This window comes from Mustela nivalis (assembly GCF_964662115.1).
Source record: "Mustela nivalis genome assembly, chromosome: 1".
NCBI classification, from domain to species: domain Eukaryota; kingdom Metazoa; phylum Chordata; class Mammalia; order Carnivora; family Mustelidae; genus Mustela; species Mustela nivalis.
In genome coordinates, this window is record NC_139020.1 from 211036112 (window position 1) to 211053520 (window position 17409).

General features: G+C 59.1%; 1 protein-coding gene across 7 annotated transcripts in view; it reads right to left on the bottom strand.

Moving 5' to 3' along the window:
- FBN3 (fibrillin 3) overlaps positions 1–17409 on the bottom strand; it is a 57285-nt gene that overhangs the window by 25391 nt on the left and 14485 nt on the right. For all 7 annotated transcript variants that reach the window (XM_082733483.1, XM_082733484.1, XM_082733482.1 and 4 more), the window contains 23 exons: positions 17116–17169; positions 15566–15691; positions 15355–15480; positions 14238–14357; positions 13956–14093; positions 13763–13813; positions 13371–13496; positions 11555–11779; positions 11245–11370; positions 10794–10922; positions 9688–9813; positions 8832–8957; positions 8590–8712; positions 8317–8442; positions 7285–7410; positions 5881–6003; positions 5563–5685; positions 4997–5122; positions 4767–4889; positions 3898–4020; positions 3650–3811; positions 2618–2686; positions 1714–1839 (listed from right to left, as the gene is read on the bottom strand). In XM_082733483.1, the coding sequence (XP_082589609.1) occupies positions 1714–1839; positions 2618–2686; positions 3650–3811; positions 3898–4020; positions 4767–4889; positions 4997–5122; positions 5563–5685; positions 5881–6003; positions 7285–7410; positions 8317–8442; positions 8590–8712; positions 8832–8957; positions 9688–9813; positions 10794–10922; positions 11245–11370; positions 11555–11779; positions 13371–13496; positions 13763–13813; positions 13956–14093; positions 14238–14357; positions 15355–15480; positions 15566–15691; positions 17116–17169 (2823 nt within the window). The remainder of the gene's footprint in view (positions 1–1713; positions 1840–2617; positions 2687–3649; positions 3812–3897; positions 4021–4766; positions 4890–4996; positions 5123–5562; positions 5686–5880; positions 6004–7284; positions 7411–8316; positions 8443–8589; positions 8713–8831; positions 8958–9687; positions 9814–10793; positions 10923–11244; positions 11371–11554; positions 11780–13370; positions 13497–13762; positions 13814–13955; positions 14094–14237; positions 14358–15354; positions 15481–15565; positions 15692–17115; positions 17170–17409) is intronic.

Here is a 17409-nt window from a genome sequence, read left to right on the forward strand (position 1 = left end):
AAAACCACAAGGACATGCCACTTCACACCCCCTAGACAGTATAACTCTGAGCAACGGAAAATACCGGTGTTGATGAGGATGTGAGGAAACTGGGACCCTTGCACATTGCTGGTGAGCACGTAAAATGCTTAGCTACTGCAGAAAACAGTTTGGCAATTCCTCACCCAAAACAGAAGAGTCAACAGAATCACCATACAACCCAGCAATTCCAGGAGTGAGACCCACATTCGACAGGGACCAGCTACAGCTACAGAACATGCCCAAGGCAAAATGAAGACCAGGGCTTCCTTGTTGGAGACAGAATGAAGAATTCTCAAGGAATTCTCATGAAGAATTTCAAGATGGCAAGAGCAAAGCATTAAGCCAAGTGTGGGCCCTTCGGAGAACAGCTTCCTGTGCTACTGCACAAGTCCCATCCCCTGAGTCTGACTGCTGGGGAGGGCTGAGAGGACTGCACCCCTCAAGCACACTGCTAGTCCTGCAAGGCTGCACATCCAAGGTCAACATTCAGGGTCAAGTCTGCTGGCCCTGTGATCGTTATTTTTTGATAAGAACTTTTTAAAAAAATATTTTATTTATTTATTTGAGAGAGAGAGAGAGAGTATGAGTAGGGGGAGGGGCAGAGGAAAAGGGAGAGGGAGAAGCAAACTTCCTGCTGAGCAGGGAGCCTGGTGCGTGACTCCATGCCAGGTCCCTGAGATCATAACCCAAGCCAAAGGCAAACATTTAACTGACTGAACGACCCAGGCAAGCTACCCGGGGCATTTCTCTTTCTCCCTTGATATCCTAAGGGACGCGGGAGGTAGAGAGGAATGAAGTGTATTTCAAGTATCTGGGTTCTGATTCTTGAAGGTGTGACAGCTTCCACCTCCATGTACAATGGAAATTGGTGCGTTGATCTTAGATTTCTCCCTTCCTTCCCCATTTCCTTGAGTTTCTAAAGAGCACTGCTCTGAGAAAGAAGATACATATCCTGTCCTTGTGCGCTGGTGTTGGTGTCTGGCTGCATGTAGGGGTTCAATCAATATTGAACACAGAGGGAAGGATGGGTGAACAGGTAGATGGGCAGACGGACAGATGGGTGGATGGACAGACAGACTTGGTATACTGTATTGGAAGAGCTCAGACTCAAGGACCAGGATATTTGGGTTTCCCTCACTTACTAGCTGGTGCGTCTGGGCAAGTCACTTATCTCCCTGAGCCTTAGTTTCTGCATCTGAAAAGTGGGATCATAAAAGGAACACGCCCTCATGGGGCTGCTGTGGCGAATGAACAGATGACAACGGCAGATGCTCGGTGCGGGGGTGACACACACAGACTCCAGGTACCTGCTGGCTGTTACTAGGATGCACTTAGCAGAGCAGGAAGGAGGCAGGTGAGGCACTGCTTGAAGGAACAATGCGGCTACTCCCTCTGCATCTGTCCCTTCCCACTCCCAGCACTGGGCCTCTGTCAGCTTTTGCCCCAAGGAGGCAGGGCATCGCTGCTATAGCAAACCCAGGCCGTTTCTGAGTGGGTAGAAAGTCAGAGGGAGGCAGCAGAGCAGAGAGCATCTAGAAGGATCCCAGGAAGCCTTCCCTGCCCTTTCGATGCCCACCCCCCCACCACCAGCAGCAAGGCAGGTGAGCTGGCCCCTCGGGGCATTTCAGGACCCAGCACCTGAGGACAGATGTGCAGCTAGGGAGGAAGAACGGGGGTGGGGCGCATACTCACCCTCACAGGTGCGGGTATCCCCATTGAGGTGGTAGCCAGGGGGGCATGTGCACCCAAAGCTGCCAAACGTGTTGCCACAGTCGCCCCCCTGGCACAGCCCAGGCAGCTCCTGGCACTCGTCAATGTCTGTCGGGGAGTGAGGGAGCCGTGCTTAGAAGCGAAGCCCAAGCAGAGGCCTCTGGGGACGCCGATGCCCTGCCCTGGGCTCTCCGGGGGGCCCAAGGAGAGCCGACCTGCTTTTTCGAGAATACCTGAGAGCCGTTGGCTCTCTGGAGGGCTCAGGCCAGGGCTGATCTTGGAGGTTTCACTTTGACTGTTTTGGGCCAGTGTCACCCTGAATTCATCCCCTTTCTCTTCATTTCCTAGTCCGTCCGTCCATCCGTCCATCCATGCCCTGGTTCCTCCTCTCCAATCTTATCACCCCTGTACATAGAAGGCTGGAGGGATGGGGGGCGCCTGGCTGGCTGGTTGGTAGAGCATGGACTCTTGATCTCAGGGACATGAGTTCAAGCCCCACTTTGGACGTCGGGCTTACTTTAAAAAAAGAATGGTTGCGTGCGTGGAGGGATGGGTCACTGGGTAGGGGACCACTGGATAGGAAGATGGATGGATGCATAGAAGAAGTTGTGCCTGAAGAAGCAAGTAGGTCGATGACAAGATGGACGGATGGACGGATGGTGGGGGAAGGAGGAGTGGACGGATGGACAGCGGATGGGCCCACAGACCAACAGCTGGAAGAAGGGGTGGATTAAAAAAAAATCACCATGAACTAGAACAGTTTAGTATCACAGCCTGGCCTCCGGGCAGGAAGGGCTGGGGCCCCTGCGGCTGCACTTGGGTGAAGCTGGGGTGAGACGATGGTCGAGCAGCGGGTACGTGGCTGGACGGTCTGCCAGGAACTCACCTTCCAGGATGACGGTGATGGGGTTGGGCCGGAAGCCCTCGCCCCCCGGGCACAAGGTTCTGTACTCGGCTGCAAGGGAAACAGGCGCTTCTGAGGGGCAGAGCCCAGAGGGGGCAGGGGACTTGGGGTCCTGGAGGGCCCTGCACCCCGCTACGACACCAACTACAACCCCTGACCTCCTCAGCCTTTTGCAGCCGAGAGACCCTGGTCAATCTGGGAGGATGGGCTCTGTGTGTGTGTGTGTGTGTGTGTGTGTGTGTGTAAATATGTTCACATCTAACATGTGAACCGATGAACTGTGTGCTAGTGGCTGAGCGTGGAGAGAGGAAATGTTTTCTGACCCCAAAGCAGACCAGTGCGACTGCACATTTCCCCGTTGAAAGAAAGACCATGGACATCATGGACACACAGACACACACACAGAGACATACACACACACCTGAACAGGTGGACAGGCGGGTGAACCCGAGGCCTTTGCACATGTTATTCCCACTGCATCACATACCCTCCCCCCTGCTCTGCCTGGAAAACTCCTACTCATCCTTCAAAACCTCATTTAAGCCCCTTGTCCTGGGAAGGCTTTTCTTACCCTCTTCCTCTCCACGGCCATCACTGAGCCTCAAACAAACCCTTAGAATCGCTCTACTCCCACAGCCCGGGGACCACTGGTTGATGGGTGTGGGGCAGGGACCACTGGTTGATGGGTGTGGGGCAGGGACCACTGGTTGATGGGTGTGGGGCAGTGTGCAGGGCTGTGGCTCATCCTTCCCGGGGTCCCCAGCCCCTTGCACAGGACAGAGAGGAACTCCCATTGTTTGCTGCTGGGCGGAGGAAACAAGTGAAGGGAAACAGAAAATTTGCAGGAAGGGATGGCATCGAGAGAGGCACAGCCAATGAACTGTCAAGAATGTGCTGTGTGACCCAGGACAGCCTCTTTCCTTCTCTGGTTCTCAGGGTCCCTCCCATAGCAAAGGTGACTCCCCGAGTCCTGGGGCGTGCTCGCCTGTGTCTCCCCCCCCCCCAGGGACTCACTGGTGTTGGCCATCGGGCACAGTTCACAGGGGTTGCCCCAGGCCCACCCCAGGGAGCAGCAGCAGGACGCGCGGCTGACACCGGCCCCGACCTCCGCCGTGCAGGAGATGCCGCCGTCACCGCGGTCGTGCGTGTCCAGGAAGCAGTTCCCGACCCGGGTGTCTGAACAGGTAGAAAGGGGCAGTTAGCGAGTGGTACGCCCAGCTCACCTGCCGTGAGAGCCCCAGGCGGAGCCGAGGCTTACTCACCCACACAGCCCACCCCGCTGGGGTTCAGCTCAAAATCCTGGGGGCAGTGGCAGAGGTAGCTTCCAGGGGTGTTGACACACAGGCCATTGATGCAGTTCACGGGATCTGCGCACTCATTGACATCTGTGGAGTAGGGGGGCACCGTCAGTGGGGAGCCCTCCCTTGACCCCCGTCCCTCCCGCCTCCCTCCTGGGAAGATGAAACCCTCAGTGTCAGATGTGGGGCTGTGGGGCGAGGCCACGTCCCCCCCTCGGAAGAAAGCCCGAGGGGACGGCAGCCTGCAGAGGCTGCTCTGCCCTGTCCAACCCCCTCTCCTCCTGGCTCTGTTCCACTTGGCATAGAGGTTTGCCCCTAGAAAGTTCCCTGTGCCCTGGCTTCCATGCCGCTATCGTACAAAGCCAACATTTAGAACATGTTTTCAAACCAGGGGTTGGCAGACTCTTATCTGGGGGCCAAATCCAGCCCCCTGCCTGTTCATGTAAATAAAGTTTTATTGGCACACACCCATGCCCACGCATTTACATATTGCCTGTATCTGCTTCGAGGTACAAGGACTCTGAGGAGCTGTGACAAGGACTGTATGGCTGGAAAGCCACGGATTTCCTAGCTAGTCCCTTGCTGGAAGAGTTTGCTGAGCCCCGTTTTAAGCACAACAGTAAGAGACCATTCCGACGACCGCAGTGGAGGGAGCACGCTTTGTTCCTTCCCTGCATTCATCCAGGAGATGAGAGATGACAGGTCGATGGGAACAGGAATCCGTGGGGGCAGTGAGACAAGCCCCCCGCAGAACAGGACATTCGAGAAGGTCTGAGGGCAGGGGTCGGTGAGCCCAGCGCCCGCGCACACCCGCAGCCCGGTTGACCCCACACCTGTGCAGTTGCCTCCGCTGCGGTCCAGCTCATAGCCCCGACTGCAGGCACAGCGGAACATTCCAGGCAGGTTCTCGCAGCTCCCGAACATGCAGAGGTTCCCGAGAACGCACTCGTCCACATCTGTGGGGGCCCCAGGTCAGCCCGCCTCTCCCGGCAGCCTGCTCCTGGTGCCCTGCTCGCCGGGACCCGCCTGCTGCGTCCCCCAGCCCGGCAGCCCCAGGCCTCACCCCGGCAGGCGCGGTGGTCCTCCGTGGGGCTGAAGCCCATCTCGCACTCGCAGCGGTACCCGCCCGGGGCATTGAGGCACTGCCCGTTCTCGCAGAGGTCCACGTCCTCAGCACACTCGTCCCTGTCTGCGGGACCCCGAGAGGCAGAGGGCTGGGGGCCAGCGGGCCGGGACCCGCACAGGGTGGGCAGATGGCCCCAGTCAAACCCTCTGTGGTCACCCAGGGCTCCGGGGAGCAGGCAAGCCACTCTGGGAACTCGGACCCCGGCTCAGGGAGACAGGGGACGTGGTGACATAGGACCCGGGTGGAGGGGTCTGGGGAAGGAAGCGAGTGTTCCTGTCCCCACACCCCGAAGGCTCCGTGCGTCCGGAGTCCAGGGGAGAAGACAGCGCCCCGTGACGCTGGGCCGGGTGTGTGGCCCCGCGGGCTGAAGGCACGTCCTCTCCAGCACCCCAGCGTGGTGTGGGCGGTGGGTCGGGGTGGGTCGGGAAGCCCGCTGACCACCGTGACCCCCTCGGAATCCAGCCCTCATGGCTGCTCCTCTCGGGCCCCCGTCCCGCTCTCACCTTCACAGGAGAAGCCGTCCCCGCTGAAGCCGCGGTGGCAGACGCAGCGGTAGGAGCCCGGAGCGTTCAGACAGTCGGCTCTGGGGCTGCACCGGTGCTCCCGGAAAGAACACTCATCCAGGTCTGCACGACATGGAGCCCGGAGCCCCGAAGTGTGTGCATTGGGGGGCTGCAGGGAGGCAGACCCTCCGATCTCGGCCCTGACCAGCCCCCACAGACACCCCCCCGGTCCAGCCACCCCTGCCCTGCACCCTTCCCCCACCTGCCCCCGACCTACCTCTGCTGCTCTGCCCAGACCGCCTGCCCCCAGGCACTCACCGTGACATGCGAAGCCGTCCCCCACCCAGCCTGGCAGACACCTGCAGCTGAAACTCCCAGGGACGTTGAAGCAGGAAGCGTGGCTGTCACAGCTGTGTCCCCCAAGCTCACACTCGTCCACGTCTGCGAGGACAGGAAAAAGGTCACAGGAGGGTCAGGAGTGGAAGCAGGGTAGCAGGGCACAGCACCCCCACCAGGCCCGGGGCTTAGGGTTAGGGCCTCAGGTGCAGAGTGGAAAGACAGTGCAGCGGTGGGGGATAAAGCAAGGACCCTCCTGGGGGAGGGCTGGCCCAGAAAGCCCCCCCCACTCCAGTAGCTTCCACCTTCACCCAGAGCCCAGAAGAAAAACCCTAAAGCCTAAAAGGTATGACTCCCAACAGCCCTGCAGTAGTTTGAAATAGCAACAAGAGAGACTTAGCCTAGACCTTAAGAGTAACCGTCCTAACGCGCATGTCCTTGTTCTAGAGCAGGCTTCCCTCTAAACCAGTCTCCAATCCACAGCCGAGTCTGCAGTCTGCCTCGCTCTTCTACCCTCTGCAGCGCCCCCTACCACCTCCGTGAGCTACTGGGTACTGGTCATTTCTTTACACCCTCTGTGCTGTTACTTGGGCGAATGGATTTTAAAAGCTAATTTTACATCGATCACGGTCTCTACAAAGTCACGGGCGTGATGCCGTTTCGTAACGTGGGACTCTAACATGCGTTCAGATAACTGCGTAACTGTGTTTTTGTATTTGTATCCTCCAAAAAGGTACATTCAAGTCCTGACTCCTGGAACCAATGAACTGGACCCTTATTCGGAAATATAGCAAGTTAGGATGGGGTCCTCCTGGACCGTGGGGACCCTTATCTAATGACCGGCATCCTTGTAAGAGGGAAATTTGGACCCAGACGCAGACAGAGCCCAGGTGAAGACAGACAGAGTGGAGTGACATATTTACGAGCCAAGAAACATGGAGGACTGGTGGCCACCACCAGAAGGCTGCAGAGGCGCAGGATAGATCCTCCCTTTAGACTCCCAGGAAGGAACCGCCCCTGCGCGCACACTGATTGCAGATTTCTGGCCCCTGGGACCATTTTCGAGGGAGAATGCACTTCGGCACTTGTGAGCCACCAGGCTGGGATGAAACTGTGACAGCAGCACAAGGCGCCCAAACCAAGGACTGCTGAAATGTTGGAATGTGTGCCCCCGTGTCGCTTAAAGTCATCAGGCTGGCGTGCTTTGGGGACACTGCCGGGGACACCTGGGACTGCAGAGGTTTGTGCTAAGGGGAGCCCCGGGGGAACCTGACCTGGTCCTGTTTCTGCTTTAACACCACCTGTGCAAATCTAGAAGAATGAGGTCTGGCTGTACTCAGCCCTGAGGGGAGGGGTAGACCCCAGGACCCCTGGCCGCCTGCTCACCGGAACAGCCCGTAGCTCCCTTGCTGATGATGTAACCGGGCTGGCAGTGGCAGACAAAGGAACCTTCTGTGTTCTCACAGTCCCCGTGGAGGCAAATGTGAGGGATCAGGTCACACTCATTCACATCTGTGGGATGACAGGAGAGGAAGCAGGTAAAGGTGGAGGGGGTGCGTGAGCGGGGCTGCATGGCCTGCCACGTGTTGAGGCTGTCCCCGTCCTTCTCCAGGACTGGGGAGCTCCTTCCGGTTCCACCACCAGACAACTAGGAATGTCCTGTCAACACGTGACACAGCGTATTCTGTGGCACGTATCCGGCACATGTTCTCAAAAGGATTTTGTGGCTGAATACATTTGGAGCACATGGGGCTAAATGAAGCAAGCTGGGTTTTTCTGCTACAGGCCTTGTCCGAGCCTTTATGCCAACGTGGATCTGCGAGAAGGCCACGGAGCCGTAAAAGAACTCCCTGTTTGATTTGACCCGAAGCGCAGAAGTGCTCCCTAAGACTCCTGCAATCAGAACCCCCAGCTGCACCCGGCTGGACTCGTCTCCTGGGGAGGGAGTTACACTCTTCCTTCCTGGAGCGCCCCCACTCTGGCCCCAGCCCTGCCCTGACGGGGCAGACACCTGTTCCCCAGAGCCTGGCAGCCCGGACAGGACAATGACCACGGTCTGAGAAGCCTGGGGTCCCCAAGCTGGGCTCAGGGAGCAGTTCTGAGTGTCCTGCCATCTTGCTCACTGTTACACCCAAGATGCCTCAGGGTGCAGTGATCTTAAAATGCAGCCCGGGAAGCAGGGTATGAACCTTTGTGTGTATCAGGTACCGGGGGAGGGGTTGGCACAGCGTTCGGGGCTCTGCTGCTCTGAATCCGATCCCACAGGCTCTGGCCCATCCCCCTTGCCCACATGCGACAGGGAAGGGGCATGCGACAGGGAAGGGGCCCGACGTCGGCCTCGGCTGTGTGCTTCCCCGTGGAAGACCTGGCCTGTGAGTTCAGACGCTGTCTTCTGCACCCCCAGGCCCAGCTCCTCACCAACGCATGTCCTTGCATCCAGAGTCGCCATGAATCCTTCATAGCACAGGCAGCGGTGGCCCCCAGGCACATTGGTGCACTGGCCCCCATCACAGATGTCCGGTATCTCCGCACACTCATCCACGTCTAGGGGAGCAGGGAGGGCGGCTGGGCTGTAATTGGGCAGGAATGGAGGGGGAGCCCAAGGGGGCCTGCCACAGCGTCTGGCCTGGCCTGGCCCAGGTCTGGCTGGTTTCACCTGGGACGGCTTGTTGGATCCCCCCTCCCACATACCTGCACATGTCTTCCCGTCGGGCATTAGTGAGTAGCCACGTCCGCAGCCACAGCGGTAGCTGCCCTCCGTGTTGGTGCAGTGCGCCTCACAGCCACCGTTCCCAGTGAGACATTCGTTTATGTCTGCGGGAGGCAGGGCAGAGGTGGAGGGACGGGGCATTGGGGCGGGGCCAGGCTTGGGGCTGGCGGGCTACTCCCACCCCCGCCCCGCCCCGCTGCGTGGCAGGTGGGCGTGGTCTCACCCAAGCACCCCTGGCCGTCAGGCGTGCTTTGGAAGCCAGCGTGGCAGGAGCACTGGAAGGCCCCAATGACGTTGACACAGTGGCCGTGGGGACACAGGCCGTCACTCAGGGAACACTCGTCGACATCTGTGGGGGAGAGCGCGTGGCTCGTGGGGCCAGGTGTGAGCGGATGGCCGACATGGACACTTCTGCCATCTACAGGCCCCTGAGACACTCGGACACGCGTGTGCACCAGTGCTCTCACACACGTGCAAACACCCTCGCACGGAACACACTCTTCCTGAACGAACACACGCCCACACTCCGCCCACTCACAAGGCTCACACACGCTCCCTATATGCACAGACTCGCCCGCTGTAGACGCACATCGGCACCCACGTGCTGGTTCACAGACGCTCACACACACACACACTCACAATCACAGACACACACATTCACACCATGTGCACTCCCACGGACTCACAAACACCTGTCACCCACAACTGCCTTTGTGTCAATGCACACCGAGCTGCACGCTCAGACCCCCACACAAACACACCCTCGGACCCCTTCACCTGCAAACACCCTCACCCAGGAGCAAACACATACCCATACTGAGACACACACTTCTTGCAAGCTCATGCAGACCCACAAATAGACGCAAATCACACACTCACTCTTGTGTAGACACCAATACACACCTCCACCAGACACACACAGGCTCTCCCATCTCACACGTGTGACCGCTCACCTGTACACGGACTCATGGACTCACACGTGCACACTCACACGCAGGTACGTCATCAGACGTGCACAAACATGCATTCCCACTACGACACTCACCCCACCGACGCCCGCACACCGGGGGCACGCTCACCCTCACAGGCGGGGCCCTGCGCCGTCAGTGCATGTCCGGGGGGGCACTGACATGTGAAGCTCCCGTCCGTGTTGACACAGCTCCCGCCCCGGCACAGCAGTGGGTCCCGCACACACTCGTCCACGTCTGGGCATGTGGAAGAGAGAGGAGCTGTGAAAGCCTGGACGAGGGCAGGGCGGGGCCGGGCTCGTGGAAGCTGCTCCCCCCCCCCACACACACACACCCTAGCCCTGCCCAGGAGAGCCCAGAGGCTCGGAGCTCAGGTGAGAGAGTTTAAGCTGAAAGGGGCAGGGGCAAGTCAGCCCAAGAAGGAAGCTGGAATCCGCAGGACAGTCAGGGCCATGAGGCTGACATTCCCGGAGTCACCGAAGGAGACCCTGAGAAGCCACCCTGTAGCACACAGTCTCCAGGCATCAGCGCGGGGAGCGGGCTGCGGCTCCAGCCTCCTCAAGCTCCAGTCTCGTGTCCCTCCTTCCACCCCTTGGGCCCACCCCAGGGCCTTGGCACCTGCTGTTCTCCCTTCAGGCTGATCTTCCAGCCCCTCATCGCCACATTTAGTCCCACTCTTTCTCAGCCACAACCTCAGGCCCCCCCAGAACGGGCCATCCCTGGGGACCCCACCCCACCATGTGGCCCCCTCAGGGGCTTCTCACAGTGGCCATTTTGCATGTATCTGGGGATTCGTTTTAGGAACATCAGTCTCCCCATCAGGTCATGAGCTCCGAGAGACGGGCTGCCTGCTGCTGAGCGCTTAGTGGTTCTTCTCAGTAGAGACACATGGAATGTTCACGGAATACATAAAAAAGGGAAGAGGAGCTCCTCTCTCCAGGGCCTTCTCTTCTCACAGGATCCCTGCCCTGGGGGAACTCACCCAGACCTCGGTCCCTAGGCCTCAATTCTGCATGACAGACCCGAGGTCCAGCAGCCTTCGGGACACCACTGTGTGTCACCCAGATTCGCCGGGTCTCTGCTGGGTTGAGCTTCTCCCCACAACCCCTGCCTCGTCCATCACGGCAGCGTACCCACCACCCCTCCCCTCAGCCCCAGCACCCTTCGGACATTACCCTGCCCGGGGCCACCCGCGCAACAGCCCCGCGGCCACCTACCCACGCAGTTCTTCATCAGCACCAAGCCACTCTCGTACCCACGGAAACACTCGCACTCAAAGCTCCCCGGGGTGTTGACACAGGTGCCCCGGCCACAGAGGTCAGGGGAGATGTGGCACTCGTCAATGTCTGCAGAGAAAGGAGCAGGGGACAGACTCCACATCTGTAGACACCGGCGGGGGCTGTGTGAGAGCCTGAGCTGCCGAACTGAGCCCGGGGGTGCGCCCACCGGCCAACTGCAGGGAGTTTCCTCCCTGGAGGTCCCCTCTGTCAGCCCCCCTTTCACAGTCAGGGTCCCTAAGGGCCAGAGGGGCAGCAACCTGCCCTGGGTCATGCCGCCGGCGGGCAGCCAGGACTAGAGGTGCCCATGGAAGGGGGTCCCGACTCCACATCTGCTTCGAAGCCCCCATTTCGGCCAGCGTTCCCCACGGAGGCCAAGGGGGGCCCATACCTGTGCAGTTCCTTCCCTGAGCATCAAGGGCAAAGCCCCCGGCACAGGAGCACCGGAAGCTGCCCACGGTGTTCCTGCAGGTGCCGTGCGCGCAGAGGCTGGGGAACGCCTTGCACTCGTTCACGTCTGCGGTCGGGAGCAGAACGTGCGGTCGGTCAAACACCTCCCTGGGTTTGCTCCAGAGGCTTTGCGGAGGGGATTCTCCCCACAGACGCTCTGTGCCGCCCCCCCCCCATGCACTTCCCACCTCCAGGCCTACACCTAGGCTGTGCCCTCTCCCTGCCCTCGGGGCTCCTGGTGCTGCACACACCTTTATAAAAGGGTTGGCCTGACAGGAAGTCCCTACTGGCGAAGCCCGGGCCCCGGGGACACAGGCTGGCAAACGCTGGGGACTCCGGCTCTGGGCATGCCTCGCACGCAGCCCCCCAGGCAGCCCCCACGGAGCAGCAGCAGACATCCATCCGGTGTTTGCCAGGCAGGGCGGCCCCACACTCGTCCTCGTCCCAGTGCAGGAAACACGGCTCCAGGCGCATGTCTACACAGAGGACAACAGTCACCGGGTCCCCCGTCCCCTGCCACCACACCACACCACACCTGCCACCACATGGGCCATGTGGTCTCCCTCTGTAGAGTCTGCCTGACACGCTCTCCCCAGTAGGAAACGTGCAAGGGGAGTGACTTCCTCCGGTGGTGACAACTGTCCTGATGGTGTCATCCAACAGGGACATCGTAATGGTAATAACTTGTCCTGCTAAGGGGCCTGCTACGTGCTGGATGCTGTCCTAAGCTCCCCAACCCACATAATCTTCAAAATAGCATCAAGATGAACCTATTATTGTCACGGCCATTTTACAAGCAAGAAAACTGAGGCACAGAGGGGTTAGGGGGCCTCCCTGAGGCCACACAGTGAGCAAAAGGCAGAGCCACGTTCACGCCAGGTCACCTGGCCCCAGATCGTGTGCTTGGTCTGGAAGACTCCCTCCCAACCTGGCAGCAGATAAGCCTCCCTGGAGACCAGACACAAGGGACTAAGCCAGAGGCCACTAACTATATCCCTAGGTCAGCCACCTGTTTTTATAAATAAAGTTTTATTGACACACAGCCACATCGCTATGTTTCCGTATTGCTGGGGGCTGCTTTTGCGTGCCACGACAGAGCTCAGCGGCTGCGGCAGAGACTGTGTGGCCCACGATGCCAAAATAGTTACCCCAGGCCCTTTCCAGAAAAAAGTTTGCTGACCCTTGGTCTGGGACAATTTCTCTCTCTTTACAAAAGGAACACACATTTTAGGCAGGTCGATTTGAAGTTGAGATCCTGTTCTAGAACCTTGAGAACTCCTGGGAACCCTGTGACATGCACAGGGATCCCCCCCTGTACCCAATGCCCGGGTCCAGGGCTAACGGTCACGTCAGAGCAGACGGGGCCCGAGTCGCAGCCTCCCCGATCACCTGGTCCTGAACTCAGCCCACAGGACCTGAAATGCAGCGGCTTTTTCCTCTTTACTCAGTTATTTCCTTTCCTTGGTTACATTTTGGGGCCAGTGGGAGACCCTCTGCCTGCCTAAAACTCAGCTCAGAAGGCAAGCAAATTTGAGAAGGCATCTACAAGAGGCTCCTAGCCAACGGCAGGAGGAAACCGGACAGCAGGCAGAGAGTCTGTCTGCTGCCTGGGATGCGTTTTTGGCCAAGAAATGTCCGCCTCAAGATGTTGGCCAAGAAACCCTCACCCGGGGGGGAAACAGCTCCGATCTCTGCGCCTGAGGGGGAGCCATTCAGAAGGCATGTTGGAGCCCGGGATGCTGACGGAGATTGCGGGCACACTAGGGGTGCCCAGTGAGCAGACCCGCCCCGAATCAAAATCCTTTGGTGACGAGAAAGAATGAATACATTTGCAGACGCTACATCACAAGACCTTAGCAGGTGCCGCGGGCCTTGTTAAAGGGCAGCGAAGCGAAAGGGTGAGCCCCCAAAACACACAAGACCCTCTCTTGAGACACGTCAGCAAGAAATGAGCAGGGAGCAGAGGGTCCCGGAGGTCTCCATAAATCCCTTCTGACCCCAGGAGGGGTCTCCAAGCACAGGGGTAGGGACAGTGGAGGGAGGGCAGGTGGCCCCGCACGGACTCACCCACGCACAGCTGGCCCGTGGCATCCAGCGTCAAGCCGTAGGGGCACTCGCAGCGGAAGGAGCCAGCAGTGTTGAGGCAGTGCCCGTTGGGACAGACCCCGGGGAAGACCTCGCACTCATTTACATCTGGGCGGGGACAGAACAGGAGGAGGGCAAGGCCTGGAGCTGCTCCCCTGGGACTTGGGACAGCCAGGTTGTCCCTTGGGAGGTAAGAAGGAACAGGGCCAGCCTCGGGGAATGGGGAACCTCAGGGGCAGACCTGGGTACCAAGGAGGGGAAAATTCTGTCTCGATCTCAAGACTTCAGGACCCCAGGCACCCCCCCCATGACCTGCACCTGTCGGTGTGTCGCTTACCTGGGGGTGGGGGGACTACAGAAGGGCTGGGAGTTACCTTCACAGGTGAGCCCCGCTGTACGGGCAAAGCCATGGGCACAGGCAGGGTCTGTGGTTGGGAGAACCAGAGTGGGCACAGGAGTCACTCTCTCCATCAAGAGCTCCGTTCTCTGAACGGGCACCCAGGAAACCGCAGTGGCCATGCCTGGGTGGTCCCCCAGAGCTCAGGTGGGGGGCTCCCAGGGCATTACCAGGCTCGCAGCGTTCGCAGGGGCTCCCCCAGGCAGCGCCGAGGGTGGCACAGCACTCAGACCGCAGGGAGGCTCCACGCAGGTTCGCTTCACAGCGGCCCTCCTGGACCTTGAGCCAGCAGGTGCCCCTGGTGATGTCTGCGGAGCAGGCGGTGACCCCGTTCACCTGCCAGCCCGCACCTGCAGGCTGACCCACAGAGACCTACCCTCCCCCGGGATGGGATGCAGGGCTGGGCAGCAGTAGCAGTCCCTGCTTCTCCATGGGACTCGGGGCCCTCTCACCTAGGCACATGGTGCCAGAGGGTCCCAGCCGGCTGCCAGGGGCGCATTGGCAGGCATAGGAACCGGCCAGGTTCCGGCACACACCATTGACACATGGGTTGGACAGGCACTCGTTGATGTCTGCAAGGACAGCCCCCCCATTGGGTCCTGAGCTGTTGGAGAGGGGACCCCAGCTGACCAGGGCCCCCTCCTCCCCAGTGGCCACCACATGCATATCCATGCACGTGCACCTGACCAGACACGGCATGTGCATGCAGGCAGGGTGCCCAGGGGTGGAATGCGCAGAAACGCACGAGTGCTTGCACTGAGCTGTGCGGGACACCCATGCAGGCACGCTGACACGGAGGGTCCTGTGAGCATGCACACGCGACTGATGGGGAGGGACAGACACAGTGGGGCTCAGTGACCCTCAAGGGGGTCACAGCACACAAGAGGAGGAGAGGCAGGAGGAAAGCCCAGAGAGGACAAAGCCAGGATGTGGCCGGGAAGCGGGGCAGCTCCAAGGGCTGAACGGAGCGGGGTCTGAGGACGGACACACGGGGGACATGCTGGGGGACATGCTGGGGAACGAGGACCTTGCTGTAGAGTGTGTGCATGGTTGGACACGTGTGTGTATACATGCGTGTGCATGCACAAGGCACAGGTGTGTGAACACACATCTAAGCGTGAGCCTAATGTGAAAGCGTGAGAATGTGGGCACACACATTTCTTAGAGAGTGTGCATGACTGGGTGGCCCTGTCTACGAGTGTGAATATGGGTGTGTGTATGTGTTCTGAGTCAGTACCAGTACAAGTGCCTGGTTGCACACGCACACATGTGAACGTGTGAAGGTCTGGATGCACGCATAAGCATGTGACTCTGTGTGGCTGCGAGTACAAGCGAGTCAAGTGTGAGAGTAAGTGGGTGTGTGAATGTGGGTCTGAGTGTTCGAGTGCACGACACCCATGCGTGTGTATAACTGTGTGAGACCAAGTGGGACTATTTGCCCGTGAGTGTGTTTGAATGAGTAAACATGCATCTTCCAGCATGTGTGTGTGTGTACACACCACACTCAGGTGTCCGTGTGCACGCCCGTGTGTGCGCACGCGCCTCAGGCAGCGCGCTGGGACCGGATACCTTCGCAGGTCTCCGTGTCCCGTCTGAAGCTGAAGCCCCGGGGGCAGGAACAGCTGTAGCTGCCGGGGTTGTTCTGGCACCAGCCGTTGTCACACAGGAGGCTGTCGCGAGCACACTCGTCCACGTCTGCGGGGTGGGGTGGGAGAGCGGGGTGAGGGGGTGCAGCGCGGGCGGCCCGCGCACCTGCCCGCGATCGGCTGGGCGCGCTCACCCACACACTCCTTGCCGGCGTCGCCGGCCTCGTAGCCTGGGCCGCACACGCAGCGGTAGCTGCCCCGCAGGTTCTCACATGCGCCGTGGGCGCAGATGTCGGGGTCCAGGGCGCACTCGTTGATGTCTGCGGCAAGAAGGAGGCAGAGCGGCTGCCGGGCTCACGGGAGTCTCCAGAACCCTCCTCCGCCCCGTTTCCCTCTAAACCCGCGGTTTCCCGACACTGTGGACCTTTGGGTCTGTTCTTTGCGGCGGGGTCCGTCCTGTGCATTGGAGAATGCTTTGGCCTCTACCCACCCCATGCCAACCCCATGCCTTCCTGATATTTCTCCAGACCTTGCCAAATGTACCTGTGCAGCCGTGGGGGGCGGGGGCGGGGTTGGGGGGGATTGTCCTCAGTTTGGAACCCATGGAACAAAAACTTGTACAGCAGCAACATGATAAAAATTAAAGCAATCATAATTGCTGACATTACAGAGTGTGTATTATTTTGTGCGTGTTGACTCACGAGACCCTCATGACATCCCTGAAACAGGTCCTATTACTATCCCCACTTTGCACACAAGGAAACAGAAGCAGAGAGGGTAAGTAGCTTCCCCCCCATTACACAATCCGTCAACAGCAGGGCCAGGATTCGAACCCAGGCATCTGGCTCCAGACCTATGCCTTTCAGTGGATGAGAGCGTGGTGGTCCAGACATCTGTCCTCCCCTGATGGCCCAGCAGTCAGTGAGAAATCAACTGTATCCTAAATCCTTTCGTTTCTGCATGTGTATGTGTGTGTGTGTGTTCAGCCAACTAACACAGAGACACACACATGGGAAATTTCCTTTCCTTGCAAGTTTCAACTCTACAGATCAGGCACTTTGGGGTGAGACCTGCCGGCCACAGGAGATCAGCCCGGGACCCCAGGGTAGGGACTGTCCGGTTGTGGGGGCAACCGAAAGAATCACAGAGGCTGCAGAGTGAGCGGGCCAGAAAACACAGCTCAGGAGGGAAAGGAGCCGTGGGAGAAAGCATAGCTTTACACATCCACCATCCCCAGCTCTGTGGGTTGAATCGTGTCCTCCGCAAATTCATACATTAAAGTCCTAACCGCCAGGACCTCAGCACCTGGCCTCACACGGAGAGCAGGTCTCTACGGAGGTAATCCTATTAAAACAAGGTCATGAGGGTAGATTCCCAATCCATGCCAATATGATGATTGTCTACTTACAAAAGGGAGAAATTTACACAGACACACACGCAGGGAGAGCCCCACGTAAAGATGGAGGCAGAAAACAGAGAGATACTTCTACAAGGCAAGGAACACCAGAGATTGACATTGACCACCAGAAACTGGCAGAGAAGCAAGAAGGGCTCCTTCTTCACAGCCTTAGAAGAAACCGATGCGGCCTACACCTTGATCTCAGATTTTGAACCTCCAGAGCTGCGGGAGAATACGTTTCTGTTGCTGAGCCCCCCAGCCTGGGGTCCTTGGCTAGGACAGACACAGCAAACTGACACGGTGCCGCCCCCCACCAGCCCTCTCCCAACACCCGCGGCCACACACCTCTACCATCCGTGGTGACGCCCAGACCGCCGCGGCACAGAACCTGGAACTCGGCTGGAGTGGCAGGGACAGGGAGAAGAGGGGCCAGTGGTCAGTGCTGAGCCGCAGCCACTCCCAAGGCTGCGTCGCACAAGAGTCTGGGACCAAGATGCCTCCCCTCATGGAGAGAGTGATTTTCTGTGGTCTCTACTTGGGGAGAGGCACCGGCAGAGAGATGTCCTCCCCACAAACCCATGCAAAACCTCTGTGCCTTCCCACCCCCGGGGTGATGAACTAGAAGGTGTACAGGGACGA